The 19,818-nt window shown below is 47.1% G+C and overlaps 1 protein-coding gene across 1 annotated transcript in view; it reads left to right on the top strand.

Annotated features, from left to right (window-relative positions):
- The first annotated feature begins 3,666 nt into the window (after positions 1–3,666).
- Positions 3,667–19,818, top strand: part of PLEKHG4B (pleckstrin homology and RhoGEF domain containing G4B) — an 86,764-nt gene continuing 70,612 nt past the window's right edge. Inside the window, exons 1-2 of the mRNA XM_042954130.1 lie at positions 3,667–3,671; positions 4,049–4,110. Coding sequence (XP_042810064.1) covers positions 4,072–4,110 — 39 coding nt within the window. The 5' untranslated portion in view covers positions 3,667–3,671; positions 4,049–4,071. The remainder of the gene's footprint in view (positions 3,672–4,048; positions 4,111–19,818) is intronic.

Here is a 19,818-nt window from a genome sequence, read left to right as displayed (position 1 = left end):
TCATTATGCCAGAACCATACCATAGGAGTTTTAATTACTGTGGCTTTGTAGTAAATTAATGTGAGTCCTCCAACTTTGTTATTTTTTTCAAGACTGTTTTTGTTATTAGGAGACCCTTTCAATTTCATGGGAATTTGAGGATCCGCTTTCCCATTAAGAAAAAAAAAGGCTGTTGATATTTTAATAGGAATTGTGTTGAATCTGCAGATCAGTTTGGGTAGCAGTGACATCTTGATATAGTTAAGTCTTCCTATCCAGGAACATGCAGATGTCTTTCCATTAATTAGATCATCTCTAATTTCTTTCAGCAATGTTTTGTAGTTTTCAGCACATAACTTTTTCACTGCCTTGATTACATTTTAAGTAGGCTTCACGCCCGGTGTGGAGCCCAAGGTGGGGCTTGAACTCATGACCCAAGAGATCAAGACCTGAGTGTAGATCAAAAGTCTGCACTCAACAAACTGAGCCACCCACGTGCCCATCCCTGATTAGATTTAGTCCTAAGTATTAAATTCTTTTAAGTGCTATTATAAATGGAATTATTTTCTTAATTTCCCTTTTAAATTATTCATTGCTGGAGTATAGAAACACAACTGATTTGTGTGTATTGATCTTGTACCCTGCAACTTTGCTGAACTCATCCATTAGTTCAAATAACTTTCTCGGATCATGTCACTATAAATATAGTTTTATCTCCTCCTTTCCAATTCCAATGCCTTTTATTTCCTTTTGTTATCTCTAACATCTCTGACTAGAACTTCCAGCACAATGTCGAATAGAAGTAGCGAAAACATGCATCCTTGTCTCATTCCTGAGCTTAGGGAGAAAGCTTTCAGTCTTTCACCATTGTAAATGATGTTAACTGGATTTTCCATAAATACCGTTTACCATGTTGAGGATTTTCTCTCTAATCAAAGTTCTCTGAGAGTTTTTATCATGAAATGGTGTTGGAGTTTTTGAACTATCTTTTCTGTGTCGGTTGAGATAATCTCCCCCCTCCCCCCGCCCCCGTCAGTGTTCTGTTCATCTGACGCACTCCATAGGTTTTTCTGGTGTGGAGAACCTTTGCGTTTCTGGAATCAATCTCACTTGTTCATGGTGCGTAACCTTTCTAATATGCTGTTGGTTTCCATCTGCTAAAGTTTTGTTCGAGTTATTCGTGTCTCCAAGCATTCATCGGGGGTATTGGCCTGCAGTTTTCTCGTGATGTTTTATCTGGCTCTGGGATGCCACACATCTAACAGATGTCTCCATGTCAACTTGCCTTCTCCGCCCCAGCCTGCTTCTCCTCCAGTCTCTCACACTTCAGTCAAGGGGGCCAACCTCCACCTGCTGATCAGGCCTCAACTCCCTGAATTGCTGTTCTGGTGCTGGTTCTTAACTGCAGGCACTAGAATCTACTGTAGCTAATGTAGGCGGCAAGGGATGTATTATAAGATATTGGGCATATTACAGCACCTGTGCGAACCAAACACTTCTACCGCCAATCCACTATGAGAGACACCACTTCCCGCGATTCCTTCCACGTGTCATGTGGTGCGTGTATTAGCAAAACCAGGCACATCTGTAGGCTCAGATGCAAGGGATCCGAGGCATGTAGTTTTGCAGTCTCCGGTTTCTGCGAGCAGGAGAGTGTGCTAGTTGTAGCTGGCGCAGGCCACTGTCCATCTCAGCTGTTCTCTCCCTGACTCCTTTCCCAGGGATCTGGCTGTCAGCTTGTCCTCCCAGCTCTCTCTGCCTTTACTGTAGCCACTTCTCACAACCTCTGTCACTCCCACCTCAACCCAGCCCATCGTTCTCACTGAGACTATGGCAGTTGCTTCCTGATGGGTCTCCCTGCCTTGACCAGCTGTGGTCTCCACACTGCAGCCAGGGTGACATGTTTGCAATAAAAATCAGATAACGTCACTTCCTTCCCACATTCTCTCCACAGTGATTTCTCACAACACTCAGAATAAAACAAAGCCCATTATCATGACCTACTTATTTCTGCAGCATTTCCAGTCTCAGTTGCTTTGCATCTGTCCCCCTTCACCATGCTCCCCGGTACAAAGCCTTCCTTCCTCAAGCACACAGAACCATTCCCACCCCAGAGCTTTTGCACACATGGAAGTAAGCAGATCCCTCCCACACTCTCTTCTGGTCCCTGTACAGTCTTCTCACCTGGACCATCTGCTTTATTGTGCTTTATTCTCCGTTCATTGGTTTATTGTTTGTCTCCCTCCACGGAATATCAGACCCCCAGGGGCTTGACTGGGCCATGCAATGATTGACCAAAAGTAGGTGATCCATGAGTACTTTGAGAATAAATCAAGCCACCTCAGAATTTTTGGAAAAAACTTAGAAAACACTACTGGCTCTATGGATACACAACAAAGAAGGAAACAGATTCTTAAAAACTGTGGCTGTTCCTGTGCGGGCTCTGCTTTCCTTTTGCACAACAGATGTGGAAGAGTGAGCTTCACAGGCTCCAAAACCTCCAGTAAAAGTGAGATTCTGGGGCTGCACCCTGACCAGGCATCCCGGGCACCGTCAACCTCCCCTAAGGCCAGCTTCTGGATCCTGAAGGAGCTCACCAGGGACAAAGTCGCCTGCTCTGGAGGCATGTCAACACTCCCGAGCTCTGTCCTGGCAGGTGCTTTGGGACCACACAGGTTATATAAAGCATGGTCCCTAGGGGGCGCCTGGGTGGCTCAGCTGGTTGGGCCTCTGACTTAGGCTCAGGTCATGATCTCACAGCTCGTGAGTTGGAGCCCGGCATTGGGCTCTGTGCTGACAGCTCAGAGCCTGGAGCCTACTTCGGATTCTATGTCTCTCTCTCTCTCTCTCTCTCTCTCTCTCTCTCTCTGCCCCTCCCCTGCTTGTGCTGTCTCTCATAAATGAATAAATGTTTAAAATAATAATAATAATAATAATAATAATAATAATAATAATAAAGCATGGCTCCTATTCCTGAAGCATCATGGGCAGGACTCCCACAAGGAGAGCAGGGGAGAGGAGGATGAGGCAGGGATGGTTAGGGGGCTTTAGGAATAAAGGTCCCCAAGTACTGAGACAGGGCTGGAGGTTCCAGGAGGTAGAGAAGATGATTGAGGCAGGGGACAATCAGAAGAATTCAAAAAGGCCAGTGTGATGGGTGAGGGAGGGCAACTCATCCCTGCCCTCGTTACCTTTCTTTATTCTGGAACCTGTGGCCAGGAGTCTTTCCCTCCAAAGCTGCTCATTTCTCTGAACAACTGAACTTTATCCCTAAATGAGCACATTTGTCCCGCATTGGGTGGGATGAACCAGTGCCCATGTTTCCAGTGAAGGCACAATGCAGGGTTAGAGACCTGACTGGTTCTTGTGTGAGACAACCCCCCACCCCCAACGCCAGTGCGGCTCCCCCGGGAGAGCATCCCCTCAGCCAATGTGTTCACTTGGACGGGAAGAGAAGGCTAGTCCATCTATGCCAGTGGAAATCACGTACGAGTCTGTCTACACTGGGGGAAATCCGATGCAGCCACTGGTCTGAGAACACTATTCCAGGTCCCGAGGCTTTGTGAGAACAAAAGTAAAAGCAAACGCCCCGCCACCCCCACTCCCACCCGCTTCGGAGGGAGGAGCCCCGCGCCCCCGCCCCCACTGCCGCCCAGGTGAGGGCACTTGGGCCTTGGGTCCGCCTGCGGGAGGTGAGAGCGGCTCCCCAGCCCCGCAGGCCTCCCGGCCCCTCTGCCACCCTCGGAGTGGAGAGGGTCGGCCAGGGGAGGGGGCCCGCCCCGCAGGGAGGGGGTCTGCCGGGAGGGGGCCCGCCCCACAGGGAGGGGGTCTGCCGGCTGAGGGGGTCCGCCTCGTACGGAGGGTGTCTGCAGGGGGAGGGGCTCCGCAGGTGGAGGGGGTCCGCCCCGCGGGGAGGGGCTCTGCAGGGGGAGGGGGTCCGCCTCGCGGGGAGGGGCTCTGCAGGGGGGGGGGTCCGCCCGACTCGCGCCTCCGGCTCCGGCGTGGCGGGCGGGGCGCTGGGAGAGTCGCGCGCCGGACAGTGGCCTTTATGGGAACGTTTTCCTCCGAGGTCGGGACAAAGGCGGCGCCACCATGGCTCTCAGCGCGGCCGACAAAGGCTCCGGCACCAAGGTAGGGTCCGGCCGGTGGGTGGCAGGGAAGGGGGTCTGAGGGCCGCCGCTGCCGGGGGGGGGGGGGGAGGAAGCTTTGACTCTTCGGTCACTTGAAGATCAGTTTAGCAAACTTTCGCCTTAACCTCATGAATATTTCTGAGAAAAGTGTGGTTTTCGAGACAGGTCTGCAGGGCTAGGCTCTGAAGGGAGTGCTGGGGGGGGGGGGGGGGGCCCTAAAAGCACCTGTGCAGTGGTTGCTGTAGTCTCGTTATTTATTAGCTGGGCACGGAGGGCGAACCGGCCAACTAGGGCGCTCAAAGACAAAGAAGTTGTGCTTAAAGAAAATACCGATTGATTTGTCGGTTGGAACTCCGTCGATTTCAGTAACGAACGTAGTCGAGGAAAACAAGAGGGGCCTTTCAGGTTTGGAAAAGCGTGAGACACACGGCTTTGTATTTCTTCGTGCGAAATGCAGAAAGTGTGCTGGGTTTGTCTCCCCTTTTTCCTGTGAAGCTGGATTACAGAGTGTTTGGTGTAATAATTACACTCTACTCCTGTTACCCACAGCAGTTCGACTTAAAAAGTTTAGTTGATACTTTAAGGTGTCTAATTAAGAATTAAAACATATAATTAAAAAATTAAGTTAAATGCAGTTGAAACTGTGCATAATTAATAGCTTACGAATCTGCTGTGTTAAACTGGCTGAGCTTTAGGCGGCTGTGGGCGCTGGGGGTGGGGGGGCTTCTCAGCTTCACGGAGGGATTTCAAAGTGGACAAAGTGAGATTCTGCTTTCCGTCTCCCCGAACCTGCTTCAGATTCACGGCATCTCTGGGTTGGGAGGAACTTCAGATGTCCCTTTTGCTCTCAGTAGAAATACACTCAAATTCTGAGACAGTTACCAGCAACACATTTCCCTTCCTGAGGGACCCGTGTCCGTGTTGTGTGCTGGACATCCGACACTGAGGTAATAAACCCACTCCTGACCCTGATGCGACCCCACGTCTTGATCTCACTGTGCTTTGGGGGACAAGTGGATGGTCCAGGTGGGCCTCGAGAGGACGGCTAACCTGTGGCACCCAGGGCAGGCCTCATCGTTTCATCCCATTCGTGCGGGCCTTGTCTGAAGTGGCCTCTGTGACACGTGGACCCTTGTGTCTGTGTCATCCTTTGGTGGTCTCCCATGAGTACTTTCTTACTTGTAAAGCATCCCAAAAATGCCAGGCTAAGGAAATAAAGTCGGCCCTGAGTTTGCCCCCAGGCTCTCTGAGATGTGCGCTCACTGGTTGTATCATCCAGCCAAACACAGGAAACCCCAGATTCCCAGATCTCAGCGTTTTTTTGTGAGAATAATTCAAGCCCCGTTCACACGCCACCGCCTGCCTCCCCCCCTCCCTCCCTCCCTCCCTCCTTCCCTCCTTCCAAACAGAGCTAATGTGCGTTCTCTCTGTGTTTGAACAAAAATAAAAATCACTCAGAACCTGCTAGTCACCCATTCTACACCGAGAAGCAGCCCTGAAGCAGCGCGGGTTTCCTCTCCACACAGCTGTGCCCTGAAGCAGTGCACCCCTGCTCAGGATTCACCCTCCTGCCTTGTCAGCTCTGGGCTCCTTTTCCTGTATCCCTGCACCCCTGGCAGGGCCTGCCACTCAGTCGGTGTGTACCTAGTGAGGCAGGGAATGAAGAGAAGGAGGTGGGGGTACAGAGGGGTGGGCTGAGAGGCGGCAAATCCTGGCCTGCATGTGTTGATCCTGGGGCACCTTGAGAACCTGGGGTCCCCTGAGCAGAAGGCATCCATAATACCCATCTACCCTACAAGGGGCCAGGGAGGGCAGGTGCCTATGGGGTGGGAAAGAGACTCTGGACCCTGGCCTGGTGCCTGGAGAGCAGTCCTGGGACCTTGGAGGTTTGATGTGCACCCACATCCGCCCTCTATTAGCTGTTGCCCTTTGGCCTTGTAGCTCGGCCTCTCTGAGCTTCAGTCTGTTCATTGAAAGGAATAATCACAGCCTGCCTACCTCAGAGCACCATATCGGTTTACTTTAAAAATGGATATGTAGATGCTTCTTGAAAGGTAACCCAGCTCATCATTCAGCTGAATGTTCCTAAGTTGAAGGCTTCTTCTGTCCTTAGAGCTGGGATACCTTTTCAGGTGTTTCTAGGTGCCTCGGTTCACACCTGGGCCCAAATTCTCGAAGAGCTTTCAGATACTGTTAGACAAGTATCTGACCTTACAGAATTTTCCCCAAAATTGATAAAATCAAATTGTGGCTCAGTTAGTTGAGCGTCTGACTCTTGATCTCAGCTCAGGGTTGTGAGTTCAAGCCCTGTGTTGGGCTCCATGCTGGGCGTGAAGCCTACTTAAAACACAAAAACAAGCAAACCCCAAAACCAAACAAAAACAACAAGAAAAAAGATACTTTGCAGTAAATTTCTTCTACGTGACTTTAAAACATCTGATGTTTCTAAACCCGAGAAAGGGATGAAATCTAAGGCCTACAACAGTTTGGGACATAAATTAATTTGAAATTCGGCACTCGAGTTGTTCAAGTCAGCGAGGTGGCAGGTATGTGCACCTGCCCCACAGAAATGTTACCTGCCTGTAGTCCTGGACCCAGAGACCCCCAGCCTCAGTAGGTGTCACCCTCAGAAAGCTCCCCTGGTCATCCTGCCTGCACCCCTTCCACAGCCACACACCCCCAGCACCTTTCCTGCTTGGCTTCACCATACTAGGGCCTCCGTGGGAGGGTCTGAACTAACCTCACCTTGTGCCTCACCTTTGTTGACCGCCTGTCTCCCCAGGCAGTACCGACTTTGCTTCATTTCACTTGCTTCTCTGGTGCTTATAATAGTGCATGGCTTGAAGTCGGTGCTCTACAAATATTTGGCACGTGGTGCTTACCCACCCCCTCTTTTGAAGCCCATTTTGATTCCCCTGCCCAGCCCCAACCTCCTGTGGGCCACACAGATACAGAGCCTACCCTGTGGGATTCCTGTCTACTGCTTCGCCCCTGACCTAAGCTAACATCACTTCCTGGGACTTTTGAGAATGAAAACAACCACCTCAGAGGGAGCAGCTGGGTTACAGTTGAGTCTGGGAGACCTTGTCTAAGTGTCAAATGGTCAAAGCAGGTCCGAGACAGTTATAGGGAAGGCTTGACAAGACCCCATTCGAGGTAATGAATGTGTTCTGCATGTGTGTTTTGGGGTGGGGACAGTGGTGCACGGAGCAGAAGAGAAGAAATGCCTGAGTTAACTTTAAATGAACAGAAGGGACAGCCAGGAGAAGGGTGACCCGCCCCTTCATTGTCAAGTAGAGGAACCACGGTTTGGTAGACAGCTTTGACCCAGAATTAGCCGCAGGCCGGTGTTCTTACCTGGAGAGTGAAGAGGGCAGAATGACTCTGGGATCTCTCCGGCTCTGTTTCCTGCCAGGATGGGACATAGGGCAGTGTGCCACCATGGCAGAGGGCTCGGTGACTGGGGATGCATTCTGTTCAGCCAAGTTCCAGTCCTGGTTTCCCCACTGAGTGAGCAGGCAGGCAGGCAGGCCCCTCCATCCTACCACCTTTAGGACAGGGATGACAGTAGTAGCATAATGTGCTTAAAACAGTGTCTGGTATATAGTAAGTGCTCGATAAATGTTGGCTATTATTCTGGGATCCTATGATAGAAAGGGAGAGAGATTTTCCTAAAAATAAGAGATGAAAAAAAGTTTTTTTTGTCTTTTATCTTTGAAGTCCCTTAAGGAAAAATATCCAATGAAGTTATCTTCAAGGTATGTTGACACTCAAAGATATCACCGAGAAGAGGAATTACAATTATAATTATTTTAATAATATAATTGTCTATTTTTTAAAGAAACGTCTTGTGGAAGTGACAAATCAATAGGCCATGAACTCCACTTGAAATCAAGGGTCCTGGAGCCCTCCCTATGGCTTATTCAGAAAGACTAAAGAAAACGTAACTGGGATTTATTCAGCCTAGCACACCACACTGGGTAACAGAGTGAGCATTTAGTTCTCAAACTGAGAACACATTTGCATGTCCAGAGACTCCGACCTTCTGAGACCACAACCCAGAGGATCTCGGTGACCAATGATGCAGGCAGAATGTAATCTCTCCCTAAAGTACAACATTTAAGTAGGAAAGCACATGGGAGAGTTGGTGGGGTAGGGCAACAACAGCAACAAATGACAACAGATACTAGCACAGTTTCTGAAAAGTTCTGGAACTAATTTTTTTAAATACTATTTTGAGGTGAAATTCACATAAAATAAACTGTTTCAGAGCAAACAATTCAGTGGTATTTAGTACGTTCCCAGTGCTGTGCATTCCACTACCTCTGCCTAGTTCCAGAACATCTCCATACCCCAAGTAAAACCTCACACCCATGTAACAGTTTCTCCCTGTTCCAGCCTCTCCCATCCTCTGGAACCACAAGTCTGATTTCTCTCTCTGTGGACTTGTCTACTCTGAATATTTTGTATAAGTGGAATCATATAGTATGTGTCTTTTTTATTCTCAAATACATATAACATACAATTTATATGTACTGACTGTTAGTCCTCACAACCCCTCCATCCTGTGAATCTGAAACTCTGTCACTGTTAAACAGTGGCTCCTGTTCTGCCACCACCCCCAGCCCCTGCCTGCTGACGTTTTACATTCTGTCCTCATGGTTGTAACTACTCTAAGGACCTTATATAGTATTTGTCTTTTTGTGATTGGCTTATTTAACTTAGTATAAAATCCTCAAGATTTTATCCATATTGTAGCATATGTCAAAATTTGCTTCCTTTTTAAGACTGAATAATATTCTGCTGCATGGATATACCACAATTTTCTTATTCATTCATCTGTTGATAGACATTTATACTGTTTCCACCCTTTGGCTTTTGCAAATAGTGCTGCTATGAACATGTGTTTACAAGTTTTTGTGTGTAAGATATTTTCATTTCTTTGAGTATATTTCAGGGTCATATGGTAATTCTGTGTTTAACTTTTTGATGAACCACTGAACAGTTTTCAACAGTAGCTGAACCATTTTACATATCCACCAGTAATGTATGAGAGTTCCAATTTCTCCACAGCCTTACCAACAGTTGTTACTTTCTTTTTTTTTTAATTATTATAGTCATCCTAATGACTGTGAAGTGATATTTCATTGTAGTTTTGGTTTGCATTGCCCTAATGACTACTGATGTTGAGAACTTTTTACATGCTTGTTGAAAAAAAAAGTCTATTCAAGTCCTTTGCCCATTTTTAAGTTGGGTTCTTTATCTTTTTGTTATTGTGTTCTAAGAGTTCTTTATATATTCTGGATATTAGACTCTTATCAGATGTATGGTTTGCAAATATTTTGTTCTATCTGTTGGTTGTCCCTTTACTTTCTTGATAGTGTCCTTTGATGCACAAAGTTTTGTTTTTTAATTTTTTGATGTTTACTTATTTGAGAAAGAGAGATAGAGAGAGAATGAGCAGGGGAGGGGCAGAGGGAGAGAAGGAGACACTGAGTCTGAAGCAGACTCCAGGCTCTGAGCTGTCAGCACAAAGTCCATTGTGGGGCTCAAACCCATGAACCTTGAGATGATGACCTGAGCAGAAGTCAGAGACTTAACCGACTGAGCCACTCAGGTACCCCAAAGTTTTTATTTTTAATGAGGTCCAGTTTATATATTTTTTTCTGTTGTTGCTTGTGCTTTTAGTGTCATATCTAAGAAATCATTGCCATCTGCAAGATCATGAAGATTTACGTCTATGTTTTAGCAGTTTTCTGATTTTAGTGCTTATATTCAGGTCATAGATCCATTTTAGTTAATTTTTGTATTTGGTGTGAGGTAAGGGTCCAACTTCATTCTTTTGAATGGGGACATCCACTTTTTCCAGCACCATTTGTTGAAGAAATTATTTTCTCCTTCTTAAATAGTCTTGAAACCTAGGTTGGAAGTCAACTGGCCGTAATTGTTCAGGTTTATTTCTGGATCTTCAGTCCTTTTCTGTTGTTCTGTGTGTCTGTCTTTATGCCAGAATCACACCGTTTTGATAACTGTAGCTTTGTAGTGGGTTTTGAAATTGGGAAGTGTGAGTCCTCCAACTTTGTTCAGGATTGCTTTGGCTGTTCAGGGCCCAGTGAAATTCCATATGAATTTGAGGATTATCTTTTCCATTTCTGGGAGAAAAGGTCATTGCAATTTTGAGAGAGATTGCATTGAGTTTGTAGACTGATTTGAATAGTATTAACATTTTACCAGTATCAAGTCTTCCAATCCATAAACCTGGGATGTTTTCCCATTTCTTTAATTCCTCCCAACACTGTTTTGTAGCTTCCAGTGTTCAAGTCTTTCATCTCCCTGGTTAAATATGTCTTAGGCAACACTCACCACTGTTATTCAGCACAGCACTGGAAGTCCTAGCCACAACTATCAGACAACATAAAGAAATAAAAGGTGGGGCGCCTGGGTGGCTCGGTCGGTTGAGCGTCCGACTTCAGCTCAGGTCATGATCTCACGGTCAGTGAGTTCGAGCCCCGCGTCAGGCTCTGTGCTGACCGCTCAGAGCCTGGAGCCTGTTTCGGATTCTGTGTCTCCCTCTCTCTCTGCCCCTCCCCTGTTCATGCTCTGTCTCTCTCTGTCTCAAAAATAAATAAACGTTAAAAAAAAATTTAAAAAAAAAAGAAATAAAAGGCATCCAAAGTGATAAGGAAGATGTAAAGTTCTCATTATTTGCAGAAGAACTGCTATGCTATGTACAGAAACCCTGAAGACCCCACCAAAAAACTACTAGAACTGATAAATGAATTCAGTAAGGTCACAGGATACAAAATCAATGTACAGAAATCTGTTGCACTTCTGTACACTAACAATGAAGCAGCAGATGGCCAACACACTGATGTTCAACATCACTTAGGGAAACGTAGATCAAAACCACAGTGAGATATCACCTACACGTGTCAATGGCTCAAGCCAACAACACAGAAAACAAGTGTGGGTGAGGATGTGGACAAAAAGGGAACCCTCTTGCACTGTTGGTGGGAATGCAAACTGGTGCAAGCCACTGGAAACAGTATGAGCTTCCTCAAAAAATTAAAAATGGAACTACCCTATGACCCAGCAGTTGCACTACTAGCTGTTTACCCCCCAGAAATGGAAACATTAGTTCAAAGGATATGTGCAGCATTGTCTACAATAGCCAAACTATGGAAGCAGCCCAAGTGTCCATCAATTGATGAATGGATAAAGAAGATGCAGTATATATATACAATGGAATATTAGTCAGCCATAAAAAAATTATGAAATTTTGCCATTTGCAATGGCATGGAGTGAGGAGAATAATGCTAAGCAAAATAAGTCGGAGAAAGACAAATACCATATGATCTCACTCATGTGGAATTTAAGAAACAAAACAAATGAGCAAAGGGAAAAAAGAGAAAGAGAGAAACCAAGAAACAGACTCTTAACTATAGAGAACAAACTAATGGTTACCGGACGGGAAGTGGATGGAGTGAAAGTAGGGAATAGGGATTAAAGAGCATACTTATCAATGATGCAAAAAATAAAAAATAATAAAATGAAAAAAAAAGTATCTTAGGCATTTTATTCCTTTTGGATGCTATTATATACTGGAATTATTTTCTTAGTTTCATTTTTGGATTGTTCATTGCTAATGTATAGAAACACAACTGATTTTTGCATGTCGGTCTTGTACACTGCAACTTTGCTGAACCCATTTATCAGTTCTAGGTAGGTTTTTTGTGGATTCTTTGGGATGTGCTATATATAGGATTGTGTCATCTATAAACAGAGATCATTCTACTTCTTTATTTCTAATTTGTATGCCTTTAATTTCTTTTTCTTGCCTAAGTGCTCAGGCTAGAACTTCCAGAACAGTGTTACATACCAACAGGGAAAGTGGGCATCCTTGGCTTGATTTTGATCTTAAGGGAAAAGCTTTCAGTATTTCACCATTGAAGTTAGCTGTGGATTTTTATAAGTGCCTTTTATCATGTTGAGAAAGGTCCTTTCTACTCCTAGTTTTCTGGAAATTTTGATATGAAAGGGTGTTGGATGTTGTAAACTGCTTTTTCTGTATCATTTAAGATGATCATAGACTTTTTCCTTGGTTTTATTGATGTGATATTTTATATTGATTATTGAACCACACTCGCATTCCTGGGATGAATTCCACTTGGTCATGGTGAATAATACTTTTAGTAATGCTGCTAAATTTGGTTTCCTGGTTTGTTTATTTGCTTGTTGGTTTGTTGTAAGATTTGGAATGAGTTTTATAACTCTGCTTTTATATTCCTTTTTTTTTAATGTTTATTTATTTTTGAGAGAAAGTGCTCATGCGCTGTGAGCCAGGAAGGGGCAGTGAGAGAGGGGGACAGAGAATCCAAAGCAGGTTCTGTGCTGACAGAAAGCCCAATGTGAGGCTTTAACTCACGAACTGCGAGATCATGACCTAAACCAAAGATGGACACTCAACCGAGCCATTCAGGTGCCCCTATAACTATGCTTTTAAATGTCATTATATTGTACGAGATATATCTTAAGAAAGTAAGTTTTGAAATGAGAAATGATCTTTTTAAGAAAAAAAGTTTGTGTCAAAGGCAAACATATGAAATGAGTAGGAAATCTGCAGAAATTTGAAACCAGTTTTTAAGACTTCAAAATGTAACTGACTGGAGAAAAATAGTCAATAGGAGAAGGTCTATGTGAGGTTAATCCATGTAAAACATTTTGGTAGTGCCTGACACTAGAACCATCATGTTGCCATTGTGGGGCGTAAAATCAGGCACGCAGACAGTGCTTGCTTCCCCCTTAACATTACAGTTTTCTTGTCTTACAGCCCCTGCTGGCTGTCAGCCAGGACATAAATCTTTGTATCCTTCACCGTGTTTAGCACATGGTAGGTAATCAATGAATGCACTATGGTGTTCAGTGTGGAGAGGACAGTGGGTGCCTCTGTGAGCACCTTTTTTTTTTTTTTAAGAGAGCACGAGCGAGCATTGGGGAGGGGCAGAGAGAGGAAGAGAGAGAGAATCCCAAGCAGGCTCTGCACCAGCAGCACAGAGCCCAACTTGAGGCTCAAACTTATGAATCGTGAGATCATGACCTAAGCTGAAACCAAGAGTTGGACGCTTCACTGAGTGAGCCAGACACCCTCTGTGAGCACCTTTCTCTCTCTCTCTCTCTCTCTCAAAATAAATGCATAAACTCTAAAAAAAAAAAAAAAAAAAAAAAAGGGAGGGAGAGAAAGAGGACAGACAAGGAGGGAAGAGACAGCAGAAACAAGGGGTTGATTGATCAGGACCAATGGCCACATCACTTATTATCCAAATTGGATCGCTTTGAGGGGAAAAGAAACGTAATGCCAGGACCATAGGTGAAAAATCTGGGAAATGCCGGATAGGGTTGCTAGCCTAACTTGGGTGCTCCTGCCTTCTGGCGACAGCATTCTAAACAACGGGGGTAGGTCCCCACTGTGGGTGGGGGTTGATCATAGACTGGGTGCCCTCAGTCCCGCTGTGCGTGCCTCTGAGCCAGACTGTGCAGACGTGCTGGCTACAGAAGCCACTAGCAGAACTGCCGTGTGGAGCCAACCGGCGCCCCACCGGCTGGTGTGGATGCACCCTGTCCTCATGTCCCTGCATACTCATTGTGGCCTTCCCAGGTCCAGGCTCCTGTGTGCTGGGCCAGGCCACCGCTGGGAGTCACGCCTCTGGTCAGTGGTTTCCCAGTGTGCACCAGCACCTCCTTCCCTCTGTCCTGCATTCATCGCTCATGCTCCAAGGGCTCCCTCTGTTCGGGATTCCAGACGTTGGTAAGCCACCTGCTGTGCCCACTCTGAGTGTGGTTTTGGGCTCCAGGCTCCAGCCTTATCCTTAGACTCAAGATGCCCAACTGTCTTGTCCAGTGTATCCTTCTCTACCCCTCTCTCAGGCACCCATGTGGGAAACCTCAGGGACCTGTTCACGTCATGTACAGCCATACTTGCCAGACATGACTTTGCCTGGGGCCACTGAGCTTTGTGGGCCAGCTCAGTGGTGACTTCCTGAGTCAGGGAGACAGTGAGAAGTGTGATTTAGTACTCCAAGTGCATCCATCACAGGTTTCTCATTAGAAAAACTTGTTTGTTGTTCTTATCATGTATACAGAATTCACATTTTCCCCTAAAAATCCTTAAATTGTACTTAACCAAACTCCCAGTTACCTTTCCTTCCTGCACATCAGTATGGCCTCATCATATGTCCCTATGAAGCCTTCCTAGCCAGAACTTTCAAACTTGAAGCCTTCGTTCCACTCTCCTTCTGGGACAGGCAAAGGTGCTTCAGCCCAGACCCAGCACCAATTCCCGAACAACCTCAGCCCGGTGTCAGCAGTCAGCACCTGTCCCACTCAGACTAAAGATGGTCTACATCACAAAGTCCTTCAGGAAAAGTACAGGCATCATTTGTAACTTAAAAATATGTCTGTGGTTTTCCATTAACACCACATTAGAGCCTTCTCATTCATGGTTAAAATGAAATGATTTTAGGTAGCCGGGTGCCAGCTACCTTCAAGTCATAATCAAGCTGAGAAACACTGACCATCTGAGAGAGACTTTTCTAGGATGCCTGTGCTCCTGTTTTGAAGAGCCCAAATCAGGCTGATTCCCAACCTTCATCACAGCTGTGGCTGGGCCCCTGCTCACAGGATGCTTTGGGGGAGATGTTGGGGTCGCATTTTTAAACTACTGGTACAAATACACAATGTCACACTCCCACCTACCACGTTTGTGCCTACTCTTCCTTTACTTGTATTGGAATATAACCGGAAAGTATAAAAAACACATGTAATTCGTGATATAGGTGGAGTCTGCTATCACATGTACAACTCAGACAAATTGGTTTCAATCCTCCCTCAAGAGTACTTGGTTCTCTGTTGGAAATGTGCGTGAGAAAGGTGCGGGCAGGCCAGGTGTGCTACCTAAAGACAGATGCCAGGCAGATGCTGGCAAAGCAGCTGGACTCAGACAAAAGGGAACTTACTGTGGTTTTGCAGGTGGTTTCTTTCAAGCAGTTTAACAGTAATGTGAAAACAAAAGGCCAACACAAAACTTGGAGGGAAGAAATCTGTTTTTCTCTTTATACATGAAGAGCCACACATCAGGTTGGGCTGACACATTTCAAGTGCGCTTTGGTTTCTTGCCAAAGGGTTTTCTGGGTAAATTAGGTGGGAAAGAATGGTTATGATCAGTCACTCCCCTAAAGAACTGCAAATAGGGGTTCGGGCCTGTCTACATGTGCGTTGTACGTAGCTCCCTCGAGCTCTGCTGTGGATCAAGGGCTCGATGCAGGACTCAATGTGGGAAAGTCAGGTTTGGTATAGTAATTAGGACTGAGGGACATCTTCAGGTTGGCATAATCTTTTCTGGTCTTGCCACAGTTGGACGGAACAAAACTCTTTCTTGCAGCTGAAGTCACATTTCAGCATGAGGGAGCCAATCCGCATTGATTGAGTTAATTGTCGCTCTTGCACACTCTTTATCAGGCACCCTCAAAGGGCTAAATTCAGTCAAAATGTCTCAAGAACCAACATTTCATTCTCAGTTTGCATTCTGTATTAAAAAGTAAAAAGCTTTAATGTTCTTTTAAGATGAAATATGTTCTTACCTTTGTGGAATGATTGAAGTAGATTCATAGTATTCTTCCTGTTTTACAAACGAAGAAACCAGATATGCAGAAGTCTTGGGGACTTTGTCCTATGCCACGGTCAGTGTAGAACCCCGGGCGATGTTTACAGGTGGTGTCCCCCTGAACCTGCTCTTGCCTTGGGCCCCAGGATGCAGCTCACCACCTGGCCAGCGACAGCTCCTCTTTACCGGCATGTCCCCAGGGGCACCTCCGTCCCTTCCGGGGGTCTGTTTCTCATCCTGCCAGCCCCGTCTCCCTTCTTTCTGCTGCTCTGGTAGGTTTTCTTCCTCTCTATGCTGAAGGCAGGACCGTGTCTGTTTGTGCAATTACTGCAGGACTAGCAGGTGAGCAGCAGAGCAGGGTCACTCCCTGGTTGCTGCTGGCATGATGGGCTTCCCAAGCCAGGGCAGGCCTTGCTCTGGGACCTTGTGTTTGTGGTTGCCTCTGTCCTGGTAATGACCAAGTGAACATGTGACCCATGGCAGGGACGGTGCCTGAGCTTCCCGTGTGCACCCGTAGTCACCTAATAGATGCTGGCATGAAAGGTGCATTTCGAGACTTTCACAGCTCCCTAGTTTGGGAGTGTCCTCGTTGTATATTAGGCTACTAAATGCAAAGAAGGATAATGAGGACCTTAAATGACTGCTTTTTTAATGCATTTGATGTTGAGAAGAAATTAATAACACCCCTAGAGACAGAGCCGCTGGGTACCACCCTCAATCACAGTCAATCACATTGACTGCTGCTCTCAAAGCACACATGGAATAAAGCTGTTCCTGAACGAAATCACTGACAATTAGTTGGAACTTGGGTGTTGAATCAGAAATGGTGGTGTCAACCAAGCCCTCACTCATCCAGCATCTTCATCGAGAGATGTAGCTGTTCTGGAGCCAGAGTCCCTGCAACTCATGGGGCAGCAGACAGGGAAGGAGGGTGGGGGCTGCCCCTTCATCCACCCACTCATGCCCCTTGGCTGCCTTGCAGGACTTCCTTCCTTAAAGGTGGGGTCAGCAAACTTTCTATGAAGGGCCAGACAGTAAGCCTAGAGGCTTTGAAGGACCATTCTCAGCTCTGCCTTTGTAGCACAGAAGGAGCCATAGGCAATGCATGGAATGAGGGTGTCTGTGTTCCAATAAAACTTCCAATATGGGCACTGACATGTGAATGTCATATAGTTTCCACGTGTCTGAATTAGTATTCTTCTTTTGTTTTTTTTCCCCGACCACTGGGGTCATGGTTTGCTGACCCCTGAGTGTTGCATAGAGACCAGCAGGGACAGAGGAGCTAGGGTGGCACCAGGATATCCCCACACCTCCAGGTGAAATCCTGGATGCTCCAACTGGTGGTTAGAGGATGAAGAGGCAGCTTTTCCAAAGAACACCTAGTGGAAGATTCTGAGTGTGTCTGGTTGAGCGAGATTCCCTGGAAGATAAAAACCTCCTCGGTTCTAGGCAGATTCTGACATCAGGCCCCCATAGGTAGGATGGAATGCCTAGTGACAAAAGTGCATAATTAACATAGACTTTCAGGACTGGGTGTCTCTGCCCATCATGGGAGTCACATATGCAAACATGGTGTAAACTGTGAAGTGCCGTCTCGTGTACCAGTTCTGGCTTTACGGTGGGGAGGTTTGGCAGCCACACAGCAAGCAGGTGTGTTGAAGCCCTGCTGGGTGCCTGGGAGCCAAGGTGCTCAGCACTCCTGTGCCCTGGTTCAGAGGCAAGTCGTGGAAGAGGGCCCGAGGGGGCAAGAGCCCAGCAGCTGGGCAGCCATGACGCCTCCATTGTCCTGCTGCTGACTCAGTGTCCTATCTGGGGAGGATTGGTTGTAGAAACATTTGAGAAGTCATGTTTATATATTTGTTTTCTCACATAGGATTGGTTCTATTTGTGATTGTTTAATGTCAAGCCCTAGAGAGGAAAGCAGGTGCCTCACAACATGATTAAAATGGAGACTGAGATCCTCCTGGAACAGAAAAGGGATCATGTTGAAAACAGGACTCTAGCTTCTGAGCTGCGCACGTTCCAGCTGGAGGGCTGAAGGGCATGCGTCGACAGGGGAGGACGCAGCTGCCTGTGGCTCATCCTCAGGAAGAGAGCCCCTGGCAGGCCCTGTTGAACACACAGGTGTCATGGGCCAGGCCCTCTCCTGAGGTCCCTGCCCTCGGTTTTCAGCCATCTGAGAGCTCCTCCCAGCTAACGGTTGAGGAAACCATGGCCCAAAGTAGAAAGCAAGCAGGGGGCACGGGTCTGGCCCATATCTGACACAGGCAGGGACCTAGAGGCACGCACAGCTGCCCCAGTTGGTGGCACAGTGGGCAGGGGTGGGAGGGAGGATCTGCCAGGCTTCGTCCTTCAGAACAGGCTTTCACTGATGGCACCTGCCAATTCCATGTCAGCAAGTTCTTACACTGCGTTAGTCTGGGAAGTTGGGATGAGAAGGAAGAACATAGAATCAGTTTTAACAAGAAGTTGGTGGAGCAGAAGCCACCTGGAAGGTTCTTGCTGCAGGTGATTGGGCATCTGAGGGGAGGAAAGAAAGGGAGGGGCACTGCAGCCAGCCTGGCAGCGATCTGAGCATGGTTCTGAGCATAGAATTACAAAGGGGAGCCGTCCCAACATGCCGGCCGGCAGAGACTGCCGCCATCCGGCTGTGTAGCCCTGTAGACGGATTTCCATTGTCAACAATCCCCCGCACCCACAATCCACTGTAATGTGAACACCAGCTTCAGAATTGCTGAAGTCAGGCAACTATGTGTTTCATGTTTTGTTTGGTAAGGTGTGTGTAAATTCAGAAAAGACATTTCAGCGTTGTGTTTGGAATTACTCTTTTCTGGATTCACCTCCTGGGCCAGTTGCATAAGGTGCAGCCCTGAAGCTTGAACCCTGAAATAGTGATTTTGTTTGGCATTCTCCTGGTTTTCTTTTCTCCCTGAAAACTAGAAAATATTGACACCTAGACAAAGCAGAGGCTGTGGATAATGATGCTCAGATTTGAGATGCTTTTGGAACACTCCTGGAGATACAGCTGAGATTGAGATATGCCACATGCACCTCCCCTGCTGGAGGCACCATGCCAACAGGGTGGAGACAGAGTCCCAAGGTCCTGCTCCTCATTCTACCCTGTGGGGCGTGGTCTCCCTGGGAAGCCTCTCAGAACCAACTCCAGCTCAGGACGCACCGACGTGTCTGCAGGCAGCTCAGTCCCTCCAGGTGCATTACAGGACACCAATCCAAGAGGGCTCCTGGGTAGAGGTGGTAACCCATGCCAAGGTGTGTGCTGTGGCTGCCGTGGGGAGGTAAAGGCCCTGAGTAGGGGTGTCCCCTGGGTCTGTGTTCCAGGTCCTAGGGAGTGTCAGTCACGATATGCAGGTTATGCCACATAACCAATGCCCCCCACATCTCAGTCATCAGCACCGTGATGACCGGTTCATGCTACGTGCCCATCATGGTCATCACGTCAGTTTTACTCTGGGGTCCAGGCTCATGGAACAGCTTCTCTGGGGTGTTACCCATCTTGTGGCAGAGGGAAAGGTAGTACATCGGAGCACGTGCTGCCTCACAAAGTCTCCGTCAGAACCCGCATCTGCCACTGCTGCCACGTTTCTTTGTCATGTGGCCGCGCCTGATGCCGATGGACAGGGACATGCCATCCTCCCCAGGGAGGCAGGGATTCTGTGAAAAACAGCTCACCACAGAAAGATTGCTCTGTTTTTTGTCAGTTCAGTACCTTACTGAAATGCGGACGGGCATTTCCCCTGTCCAGCATTACGGAGGCCCAGTGTTCCTCAGAGGGATCTTTCCTCCATAAACGAAGCGGGATTTTAGAGCCCAGACATATTTGTGGTGAACATCTGGCCAAATATTTCCCTGCCTCTCCCTTCTAAAGATCCTCTAGACACGTCACGATGTAATCCAACACCACGAATGTGCAAGGAAAGGGTCACACGGTGCACAGCCCAGAAGCAGACCCCAGTTTTGGAGACGCACCACTAGAAGGCAGCTAAGTGCCAAGTAGGCAGCTCTGAGCTTGAGAAAGAAGACTCACCTGAG

This window comes from Panthera leo, chromosome A1 (genome assembly GCF_018350215.1).
Source record: "Panthera leo isolate Ple1 chromosome A1, P.leo_Ple1_pat1.1, whole genome shotgun sequence".
NCBI lineage: Eukaryota > Metazoa > Chordata > Mammalia > Carnivora > Felidae > Panthera > Panthera leo.
This window is presented reverse-complemented; position numbering and strand designations above follow the sequence as displayed.